Source organism: Strix uralensis, chromosome 5 (assembly GCF_047716275.1).
Source record: "Strix uralensis isolate ZFMK-TIS-50842 chromosome 5, bStrUra1, whole genome shotgun sequence".
Taxonomy (NCBI): Eukaryota; Metazoa; Chordata; class Aves; order Strigiformes; family Strigidae; genus Strix; species Strix uralensis.
In genome coordinates this window covers 13,581,002-13,597,790 of record NC_133976.1, presented here as the reverse complement: position 1 = coordinate 13,597,790, position 16,789 = coordinate 13,581,002, and the positions used below count along the sequence as shown (strand labels likewise).

Here is a 16,789-nt window from a genome sequence, read left to right as displayed (position 1 = left end):
ACTGAGCAGCACTTGCACAGTGTCAAGACTTTTTCTTTTTTTCCCATTCTGGACCCCCTGGTGAGTAGGCTGGGGTGGGTGAGAAGTGGGGAGGGGACATGGCTGGGACAGCTTACCCAAGCTGACTGCAAGGATATTCCATGCCATAGAACATCACGCTCAGCAATAAACAACCTGAGGGGGTGGGGGGGTGTTGGTCTGGAAGGTAGCTATTGCTTGGAGATGGGCTGGGCATCAATCTGCTTGTGGGAGGTAGCGAGTGGTAAAAAACACCACTTGGTGTTTTTTCTTCTTTTCTTCACTTATTAAACTGCCTTTACCTGGACCCATGTGTTTCCTTGCTTTTCCTGTTCTCTCCCATGTCTCTCACTACTGGGGGGTGGTGAGTGGGCAAGGGGCTGTCAGGTAATTAGCTGCTGCCTGTGGTGAACCCACCACAGAGTTCTTAAACATTCAAACATTTCATTCTGTGTGATGATACGACTGAATATGGTCCCAGAAGAAACCGCTCATCATTTTGTAGCTTTGATATTATCTTAGCATTATTTTTGGTATTTCAGCTCTCCCAAGCTGGATCTTGAAAAGGAATGTGTTCCACCTGGTGACTAGGGGAACATAATCGATCAGGAGAGCTAGGAGTGAATTGGGATGGACAAATAATGCTTAAAAATGTTGAGTTGATCTTTCAGTTTTAACTTTCAGTGACATGGTCTTTTTGGGAATATATAAGAAATGTCTTAATTGATCCACTTTAAGGATTATGTTGCACTTAAGCTGTTTGCTGACTGTGCTTCACTGCCAACACCTAGTGGTACATAAGCCGAATGGGTGAGTTGATCAGCTGAACATTTCACAACCTCTCCTAATTTTGCTTCAGTTAGTATGTTTTGGGGAAGTTGTAGAGTTTTCAGTTGTAATAGTTCCACAACTAGTTTATCATATGTTGTGTGAATCATAGAATCATTCAGGTTGGAAAAGACCTTTAAGATCATGGAGTCCCAACTGTGGAGTCCAACCGTTAACCTAACACTGCCAAGTCCACACTAAACCATGTCCCTAAGTGCCACATCTACATATCTTTTAAATACCTCCAGGGTTGCTGACTCAACCACTTCCCTGGGCAGCCTGTTCCAATGCTTGATAACCCTTTCGGTGAAGAGATTTTTCCTAATATCTAATCTAAACCTCCCCTGGTGCAGCTTGATGTTGTTTTCTCTTGTTACTTGGGAGAATGGTAGTAGTAGCAGAAGGAAGCAAGGAAAAAGACAGAAAAATGGTTCCCTTTAATGAGGCATGTGAATGAAAACAGCAGTTTAATATCCTGGCCTGGAATGGTAGAATACTAAGCTACTTATGCCAGTGGAAGAAACATCCTTTTACATGTTATGTTTATCAGTAAACTGTGACAGATTTATGAGTATCTGTAGCTTCAGAAGGTGGTTTTAGGGTACTTTGGAATTGGTCTATGGATTAAGCCAGTAATGACAAGTGAGTGTCCCTTCCTTGTCCCACTGCTGTAGTTGTGTGAGCTCCTGATGCTTTGTGCCAGTGCAGATACAGCTGAGGACTGAGCTGATGCAGATTCAGCAGAAATGAACATTTTCTTATGTTTTATCACAAAATCACCAGCTGTCCGTGAAGCTACAGGAATGTATGACTAAGGATTTGGGGAACAGGGGAATACTACTGTCTAGCAATACTACTCTTTTCAGTATGGCTGAGATGGCATGCCATTTCATTAGCTCAGACATTTTGTAAAATCCTACTTTTAGTCATCTTATTTCCTGGGTGTGTATGATGATTGAGATGATCTGAAGAAGAGTATTTGGTTCTGCATTTCTGGAATGCATCTGGTTACATCAGTCTAGCTTCTCAGAATGGTGCAGTATTGTACCATGTTTTATGATTTAGTCCTGTTTTCAGGAACTGCTGCTAATTCTCCTCTGCACTGCCATAATTACTGGGAATTCTAATGGTCTGTTTGGGTGAGGACCAGCTTCATCAACTGTTTTCCTTGCACCTTTTTTTTTCTTTCCTTGCTTCAGATGCAGAATGTCTAGAGGTGTAGTGCAAGAGCCTTACTTGGTTTGTGCAGTATCCATCTGCTCTTCCCTCTGTTCTGATCTGGTCATATTTCATCTAGTAATACCACTGTCTTTCAGCCTGTGAAATAGGAGATCAGAAGCTTAAGGGGAAGTGGTCCTCATCAACATCATGCTTAAGTACTTTGATGTAACATGACAGATCAGATTATTAAAGAAACCTTAAAACAATACATGTTTCTGTTCAAGTTCAAAATAAGATTTTTCATGAGAGGTGAATGTTACAGCCCTTAAAGTTTTAAGGGAGCACAAGACATGTTAACACAGCAAAAATGAAGGAGTAACTGTCATTCTCTCTCTCCTTGTACAAACTCTTCATGAGCCTTGTCTTCACTGTGATAATTAGCTCCAGTTAATGTGCTCATGGAGAGGCCATACTGGAGAGGATGATTAGCAGAGGAAATGTTTAGAGTTTAATTAATTGTAACTCAGGATTCTGCCTAACTGTTACAGGAAAAAGGTAAAAATTCAGCTAGACTTGTGTAATCCATGTAAGAATCCTTATATACTAGTTTTGAGCAGAACATACATTAATAGCTTTTCACAGTTATTACTTCGGAATGTTATTTTATCGAAAGGCAATAAATAGTTACTCAATCTTATCTTCAGACTTTAAAATAAATAAAACAGAAGTTGTCATGTATCTTCAATAATAATTTCTGTCTTTGGTGATGAGTTCATAGTAATTGACTTCATAATCTTAAGTATACTGAAGACTGTAGGACTAATATAAATCAGCAAATATAAGCATATAGATTAAAGGTGTTTATTGGATGTAGACTTCAAGTGGTAGTGGACTCGATATAACTTTTGCTGTCATATTCTACTTATAGGTAAAAAGAACATACTCTCATGGTACGTATAGAGCTGGCCCAATGAGACAGATCAGCCTGGTTGGAGCAGTTGATGAGGAAGTGGGGGATTACTTCCCTGAATTCCTTGATATGTTGGAAGAATCACCCTTCTTAAAAGTAAGGACAGAAGGGAATGGGTTGGGAGAAGGGGAGCAATATACTGTCTAGTACTAATAAAGTGAGGGTATGTGATACTTGCTTACATAATTGAGTGGTCTTATAAATGTTTTCATCGTGACAGATAAAGGCTGCTTTTAAAAAGTTTTTTAAAGTAACTCACTTCAAAATTGTGGCTTGTATTTCCCATTAGTGTACACTGCCATGGGGAACACTTTCTAGTTTAAAATTAGAGAGTCGTAAAGACAGTGATGATGGTCCCATTATGTGGGTGCGTCCAGGAGAACAGATGATCCCTGTGGCTGACATGCCAAAGTCACCTTTCAAAAGGAAGAGGTAAGTTGAATTATTTTGTTTGATAAATGTCTGGTTAGTATTCTTTCTCTACAGATCCATTTTATCCCAAACTTTTTACTGGTTGATACTGTATCTTTGTATAAATTTCTGTAAATCTTAATCTCAAAATATACTTTTTAAGTTGCTTTGTTTTGTAAGGATGCGGATTTTTTTAAACGTTGTTTACTATCTGGCCAAGTGATGTGCTGGTCCTTTTTGGAGCTTTAGTAGGAATTTAAGGTGAAAACTGCAGGGAAATGTGAACAGGCATGCAACTACTCATCTATGCCATGAGACTGGAATGCCCTGTTCTTAAATGTGAGTGGATGTTTAAAAACCTCAAGGAACAAGGGCTCCTCTGTCATCTGAAAGGTAACACCTCCAACATTAAATGACGTCTTTAAGCTTTGCTGGGTGTAAGTACCAGCTTAAGAGTAGGGATGTCCTCTGCAGAACTTGAATTTTATGTGTCATGAGAAATTATGTCTTTGAAGTTCTCTTGTTCAAAATTCAAACATAAAAAGGGAGCTTACAAGAAGTGGAAGCAGGGTCAGGAGGAGTATAGAGGCACTGTCCAACCATGAAGGGGATGCAGTTAAAGCCCAAGACCATCTGGAGTTGAATTTGGCAAGGGGTGTGAAGGGCAACAAGGAGTTCTGCCAGGCTTATGGACAGCGAAAGACAGACTATGGAAAATGTAAGGTGTCTGCTGAATGGGTCAAAGGGCCTGGAGACAAAGGATGCAGAAAAGGCCAAGATACTCAATGCTTTCTTTGCCTCTGCCTTCACTGGTGAGATTTATCTTCAGGAATGCCAGTCCCGGAGACAGTAGGATTGTCTGAAGCAAGGACTGCTTGCTTTCAGTGGAGGAGAATCAGGTTAAGGAACATATTAGGCATACTAGTTAGACAGACACAAGCCCATGGGACCTGATGAGATGTACCCATAAGTGCTGTGGCCAGTATTGTAAGGCCACTCTTGATTGTCTTTGAAAGGTCATGGCAATTGGGAAAGGTTCCTGAGGACCAGGGGAACGCAAGTGTCACTCCAGTCATTTAGAAGGGTAAGAATCAGGACCTGGAGAGCTACAGGCCAGTCAGCCTCACCTTCATCCTGGAAGGGATGCCATTTCAAACATGAGGGACAAGATGATTGCTGGGAGTAGTTAGTATTGATTTACAAGGGGGAAATCATTGCCTTACCCACCTGATAGCACTCTACAACAAAATGTAGAGATCATAGAATGAGAGGAGTGCCAGGGGTGGTGTTTATCTTGAATTTAGCAAGGCTTTCCACACTGGACACCTGTCTTCCCTAACATCATAACAGACAAATTAGTGAAGGACAAACTAGACCGATGTACAGTGAAGTGGTTCAAGAACTGGCTTAACTGCTGTGTTCAAAGGCTTGTGATCAGGAGCAGGAAGTCCAGCTGCAGGACAGTCACTGGTGGAGTAACCTGGACATTGAACTGTACTGGCACAAGGTATCAACAACTGCATTAACGACTGGGATGAGGGGACAGAGCACACCCTCAGCACGTTTGCAGCTGATACAAAACTTGGAAGGAGTGGTTGACGCACCACAGGGTTGCGCTGCCGTTGAGGGGAACCTTGAGAGTCTGTAGAAATAGGCCAACCCAGGGGACTCCTGAAGTTAACACAGGGATGTGCAAAACCCTGCACCTGGGAGGAATAAGCCCGTGCACCAGCACAGGCTGAGGACCAACTAGCTGGACAGCAGCCCAACAGAGAAGGACTGGGGGGTCCTGTTGGAGGACAGGCTGACCATAAGCCATCAGTGTGCCTCTGTGAGAAAGTAGGCCAGCAGCCTCCTGGTCAGGATTAGGAAGAGCCCTGCCAGCAGGTTGAGGGAGATGATTCTTCCCCTCTGCTCATCACTGGTGAGACACATCTGGAGTGTCATGCCAGGCCAAGACAGACGTGGGCATACTGAAGCAGGTCTGGTGACCTGAGAGGTGGGTATGGGAGAACTGGTATTTACTCTTGAGAAAAGAAGGCTCAGTGGGATCACATCAATGTGTATAAGCATCTAATGGGAGGTTGTGAGAAGGACTTTTTTCAGCAGTGCCCAGTGATGTGACCACAGGTAATGAGCACATACTGAATTACAAGAAATTCCATTTAGGATGAGGGGAAAAAAAAAAGGAGTTTTCTTGTATAGATGGCTGAACACTAGGATAGGTTGCTCAGAGAGTTTGTGGATTTTCCATCTTTGGAGTTGCTCAAAACTTGACACAGTCGTGAGCAACCTGCTCTAGTTGAGTGGGGTAAGCTGGACTACACAGTCTCTAGATGTCCTTTCCAACCTTGGCTATGTTATGATTATAAACAGCTCTTGGAAAAATGTGGCACACAATGTTGTCTCTAGGTGGCCATAAAAATGGTCTTGTGGCTCTGTTCCTGCTCTGCAGTGTTTCGTTCACTTTCATTAAACCCTGAAGAAATAAGCTTTTGCTGCTTCTCATTCCCAGTTCTACAACACAAAACTAAATATACATACACATTTCCCAGCAGTTTGGTAGAAACATGAATGATGAAGAATGACTTCAGGGACAACTCAAATGTGTATCTAATAGTCAGGAAGCAGCAAAGGCTGGCAGTTCTCTGCCAGGGGCTGATCGTGGTAGGGCTTAAGTCTCATGGTGCCTGAGGGAGGCAGGTAGGGCAGACCTGGGGTTTGGGGACCAGATCCAGCCCAAAGTGTGTCAGGCAAGTGTGTGGTTATGGAGCAAGTCTGATGTCAAGCCAGGAAGTCAGATCCAGTGATTGCCAGGCAGGTCCATCATGACAAAGCCATCCTGAGGTCAAGCTGGGAAGCAAGCCTGTGTGGCCCAGCACACCTCTGACTAAGTTGAAGACCAGTGTTCCTGCAGCATGGCACAGGCCAGGACTGAAGACCCAGGCCTGAGCTTAAAAAGAGCTCCTGGGCTCTTTGTCCAAGTTTGTGGGTGGAGACTGCAGGTGAGGCTGTTCAGTCATTAGGGCCTTTTAGTGCACTTGGGGCCCTGACACTGTGGTGGTGTTGGGGTGTTTATTTTTTTTTAATTACACAGGCGTTTTGATTTTTTGCATAGCTCATTACATTTTTAATTTCTCCTAAGTGTTGCTGTTTTTCTCATTTGACTATATGTTCTTACTGAAGGGAGAAAAATGATCCTATAAGCTATGGTAGAAACTAGGTGATTAAGAGGATTTTCTATATCACTAATACTGTTTTTGTTACACAGAACTACCAATGAAATAAAAAATTTGCAGTACCTACCTCGAACCAGTGAACCCCGTGAAATGCTATTTGAAGACCGGACACGAGCCCACGCAGATCACATAGGACAAGGTTTTGAACGACAGACTACGGCTGCTGTGGGAGTACTGAAGGCTGTGCACTGTGGAGAGTGGTATGTGTTGACTGACTTATTCAGCTAGGTGTTTGAAAAATATTTGCCTGAATTTCCATTTATAACTGCTAGAAGGAGCACAGAATCAGTTAATCTAGTAATAGCGATTTAATGAAGACTTAGTCGATACTGGACTCTTTTTCCATCTGCCTCTGTGCACTAGATGTATCTGTCTGCCCTCTGCTAGATTTCATACAGTTTTGCTGTGTTGAAACTAGAAAGGTGCCTTGCAAGGACAGTTTTTAGCCAATTGAGTTGCTGTAACTGAGTTAGATGTGAAAACGCTTCACACTTTGTTTTGCTTTAAATAGTGCATATGGGCTGACCTGAGTTTGTGCTTCAGAGGTGCACATGAAGACCTTTTGGCAATTCTTTGTGTTGTCTGAAGATGAGCAGAACTTTTATGCTTCTGCTTTATCCCCGATACATTTATTTATCCCTGATAACCTAGGAAGAATCCTGCTGGAGGTTGTGTGATATTATTTGGTGTCTGTCTTTGGAATTCCCATATGATATACAGGAAATGAATGTATCTCATTTGAAGTTGTATACATTTTAGCCATATAAAAAGCCCATAATCATATGGCTTCCTGGCCCGGATCTAAGAAGCATTTTTCAGGATTTTCTGACCTTGGTTTAGGAGAATGACCTTAGTTTTGGAGGTTACCTTTGCCTATGTAAACACTAGAAGCATCTTTTGTTCTTTATATCTGTCTAGAAGAGTGAATTCCCTTTGGATTAAATGATGCAAATTTGTGTTACAGTGCATGAGTTCATTGAGATAGAAACTCCTGTAATTGCTGTTGGGGAAGAATGGGATTATTCAGATGTTAATGTGTCTGTATTTTGGGCTCTAACGTTTCCAGTTTACTACTTCAGGTTATTGATAGCTGGAGCCTTAAACTTCCTGCTTGCTCTGGCTGTGAGAAGCTGGAGTGTGAATTAAGACTGAGCAGTGGTAGCAGGGCAAGAGCTGAGATACTGTGTAGATCTGATTATTTTAAATTATGCTTTGGACGTAGAGAGAGACTCAAAGCTTTATCAAAGGAAGTAAAAAAACCAGACAAAACCCCACTTCCCAAACTTGTGTGCCTGTGGAAATTAATAAGAATTTAAATTGATAGTCATTTTAACGTCTGTGGGAACTTTCCGTTCTCATCCTATACCTTCATAACATGATCCTCCTCCCTTGGAAGTCATTACACATTCATTTGCATTCCAAAAATAAACTCTCTTGCTTTTCAGATCTAAACCATCATCTTCTCTCATATGTTGGAACTTGTGGAACAGGGTGTCTATTCAACTTCCATTAAAACTCCTTTTAAACTTGAAAAAAGTGAATGGAATTAGTCAAAATAAAAATGGTGTAGATTAAAAAGTGACCTGAAAATAGGCAAAACTAGTCAAAACTGCCCAACAAAATTGGAAGTATTTCAGTTTTGGGGGGAAAAAAACTGTAACTATCAGTATTTCACTTCAGTGTAAGGACTGAAAATGAATCTTTTAGTGCAGAATAAAAAATTTGGGACTGACACATGTAGAGGAGGAAAATATGACACAACACAATGAAAATTATGTATTTCAAGCTTGATTTGACCTCAATGATAACTTCTCCTTTCCCTTTCCACTTTTTTGTATAATTTTGAAAAGCCACTTCACTGTACTTACATGAAGAGAACTAATCAGGGCTTATGATAATGAAGCACAGTTAATTAATATAACACATTAAAATAATTTCAGATATTAGCTTTCCTGTAATTTGTAAGATGTGGGTAGATTTATTTTAAAGGAAGCAACATGCATGGAAGTTTTGAAAAATCTGGGTGGTTTTTTTTTAAAAATCTGTTTAAGTAGTTGAACAAAACTAAAAATTGGAGATATTCCAGGGGTGATTATGGCACTGTGACAGTAAAAATGCACATGTTTTAATGGTGAGATACCATACATAAAATTCATGTTTTCTGTGAGGAGCAAGTAAAGCAATTCCTAGATCTGCTGAACTGAGTTGTCAGTTTGTGTTTAGTTAATGTAAAAATGAACTGGGTGTGCAAAAAAAGCTTTGTAATCAAGAAGTTGCTGTAGGTTTAAAGCAAGTGGGATTTATTTAGTAGTTGATAGGCATGAATGTTAATGTTAGGTAGAATAACTGGTGTTTTTCAGAAAAGACAGGAGCAAAACTGTTGAAAGGCAAAAAGCAGTTTTTTGGGGACAGAGGACAGAACTGGAAACAAAACGTAGTATTTGGAAGAACAAAAAAAATAATTTTTGCTTTCCCAAATATGACAGGCTTTTGATTTGAGATGTTTTGTAAAATTATTGGATTATGATCTTTTTTAATTTCTGTGAAGACTGCACTGTGAAGTCTGATAAACGCTGGTGTTATGATCATGCTGATTACTTAATGCCATTTTTGTAGGTGATAACAAGTGTGCTTTAGAACTTATGAAATGCCAGTTAAATTTTAAATTATGGAAACTTTGAAGATTTTTTTACGTGGGAAATTTGGGTGGTAAATTTTTATGTCAGAAACTTACAGGGACAGCAAAAGGTACTTCATGGCATATTGTTGGCAAAATTAAACTCCGCTGTCCTGTGTTTCAGCAGGCAGCTTTCAAATTTGTGTTCCAGAGCATGAAGTTGTTAGTGCTTCTCTATATGGTCATAGGAATTTGTTAACACATTGCTAGAATTTATGCATTAGGTCAGAAATATTCATGGTAAAACCTATAGTCTTGAATCTGTTTTGAAAAGTTACAGCAAAAAGAGTCCAGCCCTTCCGAAGAATGAGGTTAAGGAAAAAAATTGTTGCCAAAAGTAGTTCTAGCAGTGCTCTAGTAGGGACTTAAATGGCTTTTTCTGAAGTCATCTTTATAGTTCTGTTTGGATTTAATGTCTTTTTGGACATCTAACTGAACTATTCTGCTACTATTTTGCTTGGGGGGGATGACACCCTGTAAACTTCAGGTTTTACAAAATCTCAAAGTTGTGCTAAATATCAAATCTGAAAATGCAGAATTAAAAACTATCTGGCAATAATTTTTCTGTGTTTGCAAAAGGAATGTCGTGTTTTGTGATAGAACTGCAGCACAGAGTTGGTAATGCATACTGTTGCACATATATATAGGGACTGAGAAAAGGAATGATGTAAAAAAAATCGTACTGTGTCCTGTATAATGTGTAAAACAGAGTAGACACTGCTGTGAAAACATTGCTTTGGATTAAAATTCTTTTAGTAAGCAAATATTCTTTGTATTTATTTTAATTCTTAACTTCATTTACAAATATTGTTAACTCAGATGCAGATACATATTTTTTTAAAAAATAAAAACCATCTGCATTATAAAAAGTAGATTAATGTAGCTAATATTTTTTTTATGCCACTGATTACAGATGTTTCTGTAAGCTTTTTGCTTTCAGTGCTTAAATCCTCTTTAGGAGTATGTAGACCAAAATATAGAGACGTTTTAATCTTTATAAAATTGAAAGTAAAATATGTGGTCTTGAAAATTCTCCCTAGCATACTTTCAGTAGTTGATCTGGGATTTTTTTCCCCTGAAAATAGTCTTAGACTGTTTTTTTGCTTTATTGAGGTCATGACCTAAATAAAATAAACATGCCTCATCAGCTTAAAAAGCCCAATAAACTGTACATCATTGCCTGCTTCTTAGAACGTTAATACCACCATATCTATCTGTATAAATTGATCATCTTGCTTTTAAAAAAGAATACTTGAACATCCATTAAATAAATTTTGAAACGTATCAAAGTGTTTTGCTGCATCAGCTCCTCCCCGGGCCCCAGTAAATTCGAACTTGTGGCCCCGTTTGACTCTGGGGGGGGAGGTGGCAGGAGCAGGGCGCAGGGCGAGGACGTGGGCTGCCCGGGGGGTGGCAGGAGCCAGCCGGGCCCTGCGGGTGGGACACCCGGCTGTGGTGGGTCCTTTGGGCAGCGCCTGGACGCGCAGCCCCTGTGCTGGTACTGCCCAGCAGCTGGGTGGGGGGCTGCGCTCCTGGCAGCCCTGGGAGGACTCTGCAGAGGGTGAAGGAGGGAAGTCATCAACCAGGCTCTTTCTGGCTGATAAGTTTTCCTTGCAAAACTACTCCAATGTGAGCTTTATTCTATACAAATGAAATCTTCTTATCACCACATTTCTAAAACACCTTTTAAAAACCAAACATCCCTCAAAAACAAACACCTGGAGCTTAGTTTTATATGTTTCTGTTGAAGATCTGAGTTTGGCTTTTAGATCAGAAAGTGATAAGGATCATAGCTGGTTTTGCCTTCTAGCTAATTCTAGGTAATGTCTCAAATGGAATTATATAAATGGTGTGCATTTATTTGGGGGAGATTTTGTGGGACAAGAGGTGAATTCTCACAGTTTGAATACAGAGACAAACCCTAATTCAGATTTTGCTTTTCTGTAGCTCTCTAGTGAGCACAAATAGAGGAATGTATTTTTAAGGGATATTTTATGGAGGATGCCAGTGTTTGCCGCTTACTAGCGTTGTGGCAGCTTAATGTAGATTCAGCTTTGCTACTAACTCTGAACAAGGTGTTTAAGGCTAAGATACTAAGTGATGTTTGCCATAATACTAGTCAGACTGCTGTATACTTTGAGGTATGTTACGAGTATATCATGTTGGAGTGTTGGCAGAGTAAGCCCAACCTATCTGGGGCATCTGTCTTTCAGCATTGAGGCAGACAGAGGTTAATTAAAAATAAAAACAGTGAGTTTTGTTGACCTTTCATTGCTACTTCTACTGCCACTTGTAAAGAAATTGTGGTTAGTTCATTTAACTAGTTTAATGAAGTTGTGTTTGAGAATTAGCCATTTTAGTCAACCTTTTTTCTTCAAAATGTATGTTATGATAGAATTGGGGTTTTTTTAGTCATTTCCTTTATCCTTGTTTGCAGATTTTCTCTATTATTTTCTGTAGCATGTTAGTTTCAGCCTCTGACTGTGCAATTCTTATTCTTTAGGTCTGAGCAGCCTCGTATAACCAAAGATGTAATTTGTTTTCATGCTGAAGACTTCTTAGAGGTAGTTCAGCGAATGCAATTAGATTTGCATGAGCCTCCACTCTCACAGGTAAGCACGCTGTGAACTGTTGATCAGGTGTCCTCCGAGTCCTAAATCAGAGTTTTCACCCTTTTTTTTTTTTCACCCCTTTTTTCCTCCAGTGTGTCCAGTGGGTTGATGATGCAAAACTCAATCAACTGCGAAGGGAAGGCATTCGATATGCCAGAATTCAGTTATTCGATAATGACATTTATTTTATCCCAAGGAATGTTGTGCACCAGTTCAAAACGGTTTCAGCTGTGTGCAGTTTGGCTTGGCACATCCGGCTCAAGCTATATCATTCAGAGGAAGAACTTTCTCAGAATACAAGTACTGTTGAAGCAGGGACCTCTGCAGACCCCAAGTCTTCGGTTATTGGACTTCAGACTGACAGCAGAATTTGTACGATGAGCAAAAATACCTCTGAAGACACCAAATTTTCAGATGCTCTGCAGACGAAGTACCTGCAGCAGGAATTTATGCCGATAAAACATGAACCTATCACATCTCACCGAATAAAAGAAGAATCCATGAATGTTGATCTTGCTGAAAAAACAGTGGCACCTAATGATGTCGGGGGCCAGAATATTCAGGCTAGATTGGATCACGTTGAGTTGACAGCATTTAAGTTGGAAATGGATTCTAAACTTGAACCTGGCAGCAAGGACTTACAAGGCAAGTTATGCCCTGGAGGTCACATACATCCAGATGATACAAGACAACATAGTTCATCATATTCAAAACTGCATGGACAAAGAGAGGATGATTTTTTGTGCTAAATTTGTATATATGGTTTTAAATTCCTTTTTAAACTTAATGATGTAATAATGTAAAGATTCATAAATTCTGTGAGGCAAGTTTGTGACTTGCCTTCGCATCTGTTACAGAAAATAGTTATGTAGCTTTGTAACATTCCTCAGTGCCTGTCCATAACTGTGAAGTATCAAAGCACTTAGGGCCAGATGCACTGTAAACACTGCAGGTTTAACATAAAGAAGTCTTTAAATAATTTTGAGTTGTAGGTTTTAGAGTAGAGCTGACATTTAACATATATATTTTTTGTAAGATGAGCCAGAATTCTTTTTGACAATTCCAGGCTTTTCCATAGAGCTTATTTATACCAATTTTTTCATTTTAAATGTGTCAGCACTGTAGTGTAAATATCTTTTTAAAAAATCTTTTTAGTGTGATTTATACTGAAATGTGAGCCGCTTAATAAAGGTTCATAATAACAGATTGGTTTTATTTTTGGGTCTGCAAAAAATAATTCAGTTAAACTGCCTCTCTAAACGGTTGTGTTTCTACCTACACTAATGCATAGGATGATGCCCTTACGCCATTGTGGGGTGAGGAGCTGTAGCAAACCGAGGTAGAGCTGAGGCATTCTTTGTAAATCGAGATCAGTCAGAACGCAAAATCAGTCCTCCCTGCACAGGATTCCTTACAGTTACTCATTAAAGGCACTCCCCAGACTCCTGCTGTCAGATGTTAGTGTGGAACAGAGAGGCAAAACCTTCCTCTGTGGTGGAGGACAGTTGGACACCCAGTGGACTCCAGGAGCGCTACCAGTAACTGTCTGCATCTCTGGAGATGAGCTGGTGCAAGGGAGCAAACTCCTTTCTACGCTTGCCGCTTCCACCTCCTCAAGCCACAGTTAAGACGGTTCCGTTCATATTAAAAAACCCACGCAACAACAACAACCCCTCAACTTAAATCAGTTGTATGACTAAAATAAAAAAAAAAAGTAAATAGTTACTTATCAAGCTATAAGGGGCTCAACTTTAGCAGTGATCTGTAATTCAGAGAGACACATTTGGATTCAAATTACTCCCTATGCTGATAGGATCGGGCAATAAAGATAGTTGCCAGTGTGTCTGGTAGGAAGATTGCTCCCGAGTCCCAGTTTGGAAGCAAGAGTTCCTTCATTAAGAAAGTAACAGTGGTGTCCAAGTTAACTGTTCTCTTGCCCCACCTGTGGAACGCTTGCAGTCTCTTAAGCTCTGTTCTGAGGGAAGAGGGTTTCAAGGCTAGCTAGCATCTGATGTAGTAGTGGCAAAAACTCTGTCATTTAACTTATTTAATTCTTTCTGTAACATATTACTGTATAGTTCAAGCGCATCTGAATATTTCTTTTTCAGGTAGCTACAAATAGTAGTAAACTGCCCTGCAGCCAGTCTTTCAACTGTTTAAAACTGAAGATCCTAGGCCTGTTGTTATTTCCAAAGCCTTCTGTATGTCTTTTTTTTTTTTATTTTTCCCTATAACTTTCTGAAAGTTGTACATCCTTATGTACCCAGTTTATAACCTTTAATGCACTTAGTGATTACTTTGGCTTCATTTGTAGCAATAGAATAATGTGATTTCCAGGTGATACCTAATTCAACTACCTGAGGTCCTGTTGTTGCAAACATTTTTTGCTTATAGGTTGTTAAAATTCAAAGTGTTACTGTGTACTTATGCCTGGCACTAAAAGCAGCCAATTAACAGATGAGTGCCCTGATTTGTTTAAATCCAAAACACGTCTGTCAAGGAATTATTAATTAAATCAATATTTGAATTGCTAAACGTTACTCCTACATAGCCATAATCACATATTAGAGAAGCAATAGAAACACGAGTCTCTTGGATGTGGCTAATATGTCCTTAAGTCTTACTGCTATTTTCTTTAATGCGGGCTAAGGGATTACCACCAGATTTGCAGCCTCAGGGATCTTGTTTTCCCCTCACGCCAATGATTCATGTGTGACATGGTAAGTTATTACTCTACCAGATTCTGATTTGAAAAATTAACTGGTTCACGTAAGAATTTGAGCCTTCCTGATAGAAATGTGGTCTCAGCTCCCTTTGTTCTCTGGATTATCTGGAAACTTCCACCCATAATCTCTTTGGCTTTATGAACATCCGTACACAATTATGTAGCCTTCCATTCCCATTCTCCTTACAGCCGTTGGAGAACAGTAAAATAGAAGAGCTGCAGGTCTTAGTTTGCACCAAGCATGCAGCTTTCCAAGTGGGTTAGCAGAAGGCTTCAGCTTTATCAAACCCAGCCTTGCCAGATACCGCTTTTCTTTTTAAAAAAAACAACAAACAAACCAAAACCACAAACCGACTATTTAGTTTTTTAAAAAAATAACCTTACTTGTATGCTGGTGGTCTGTACGTGGAGCATTCATTCTTGTTCAAGTATTTTTTTTAATCTGTCAGACTTTAGTAAAGCGTATACATCCCCCTTGACAGCAAACAACTTTCTGCATCCTCGACCCTGTCCAGACTGAAAAAATACAGCTTTGAAAATGATTTAACAAATACAACTTTACACTTAAGAGTAGAACTTTGTTTCCTTTTAAAGACCTGCTCAGTGGTCTTGGCTGATACCGCTGCAAACTTCTGCTCAGGTATGTCTTGGTTCTGAAATTTCGTTTCTAAACTGCCTGAATCTTCAACCCATTTTTTTCCTTTTTTTATCACTTATTGGAATTTTAAGAGATTAAAAAAGTGGCAGTTTTTGCAGTTTTTATGCATCCTTTATTTTTGATTTTTGAGACAGACTAGAGTCTCATTTTTAGACAGAACTCCTTGCAGACAGAGTATGAACAGAATATGGGATTACTAATGGCTATCAGAACTCCCTTTGTATTCAAAGGTGTAAACAGTCTGGGTTGACTGGCTATATTAGTGTATGCTTCTTACTTTGCTTTTTTTTTTTAAAAAAAGTTTGTCCTCTACCTGTGGTGTATTTGTTTTGATGCGGTTGCTCTTTAAGAGGGGAGTACCTTTTCTGAGAATTTCAGCTCCCAAATTGTTCATTAGTCTGACAAAGGTCGTGCTTTGGTTTCAAGTGGTCCTATGCTCTAACCTTTATTCCTGCCGCATACAACTTCATATTCAGACTTTTGCTTCAGCAATAAATTTTTCATGCCTTCTGATGTACTGAAACTAGTCTTTGCTTATTGCTTTTTTCCCCTCCCTGGATTTCAGTTATATATAAATCTTTTTGTTATTTTGGCTGAAATCTCCAGTGTTTTAGCTGTCTCTCTTGGCCCTTGTTCTTCTGCAGATTGGAAAAATCTGCTTAAGGCCTATTGCCTGTACTGCAGTGGTATTGACATCTGTACGTTTGCAGTGGTGTTCCAGTTAATGACATGATGTGCAGAAATTTAGATGTGTTTTCCTAGATACTGGTACCATATTTGTGGGTAGCAAAGAATTGCATTGTTACTGTCACTACCAATAGCTTTCAAGATGGTAGCAAATTTTTTTTTTTAATGACTAGATCTTTCGCATTTCACTGGCAACTGACTTCATGTGTTACATACAAGTGTTACTCAGTGTTGTGTCATCCCCCAGCCCTCCAAATACCTGCAAATTGACTCTGAAACAGCATTTTCATTACAGGTACTGCTGGCATGCAGATTTTCCCTTCCTTGTTACTATAGTGAATATTTCAATACTTCTTTAACTGAAATATTAATTCTATCTAGTATTAGAAATAGAGTATTATTTCAGAGGGTGATGATTTAAGTATTCATCTGTGAAAGAATTCCTTGGTGATAAATAAAATTGATTTTTAAGCAGATATATATGTGCACAGTAAATAAGTTGGCATTGCAAATGATGTAGGAAACAGAAGCATAAAATAGTAGAATGCTTTGAAACAGATTTGAATATTACATATTTGGAAAATTGAGTAAGTCTTCCAAGAAACACAGGACTGGTATTCATTGATCAGAGTGACTGTCTTCTAATATCTGCATGTGAATAAGGATGCTGAATTGATTGAAATAAATCCATGTTTTCTCCGTGCTCACTGGCAAAATGAACTGTTGTGAGATAGTAGACTGCCACCTGACCCTCCTAGGCTGACAACTGTACTACTTCTGATCAAAAGATAAAGAACTTTGCA

The 16,789-nt window shown here is 39.5% G+C and overlaps 1 protein-coding gene across 3 annotated transcripts in view; it reads left to right on the top strand.

Moving 5' to 3' along the window:
- Positions 1-13,120, top strand: part of RSBN1L (round spermatid basic protein 1 like) — a 52,501-nt gene extending 39,381 nt beyond the window's left edge. For all 3 annotated transcript variants that reach the window (XM_074869890.1, XM_074869891.1, XM_074869889.1), the window contains 5 exons: positions 2,936-3,073; positions 3,267-3,409; positions 6,660-6,827; positions 11,808-11,916; positions 12,009-13,120. In XM_074869890.1, coding sequence (XP_074725991.1) covers positions 2,936-3,073; positions 3,267-3,409; positions 6,660-6,827; positions 11,808-11,916; positions 12,009-12,665 — 1,215 coding nt within the window. In that variant the 3' untranslated portion in view covers positions 12,666-13,120. The remainder of the gene's footprint in view (positions 1-2,935; positions 3,074-3,266; positions 3,410-6,659; positions 6,828-11,807; positions 11,917-12,008) is intronic.
- Positions 13,121-16,789: the final 3,669 nt, after the last annotated feature.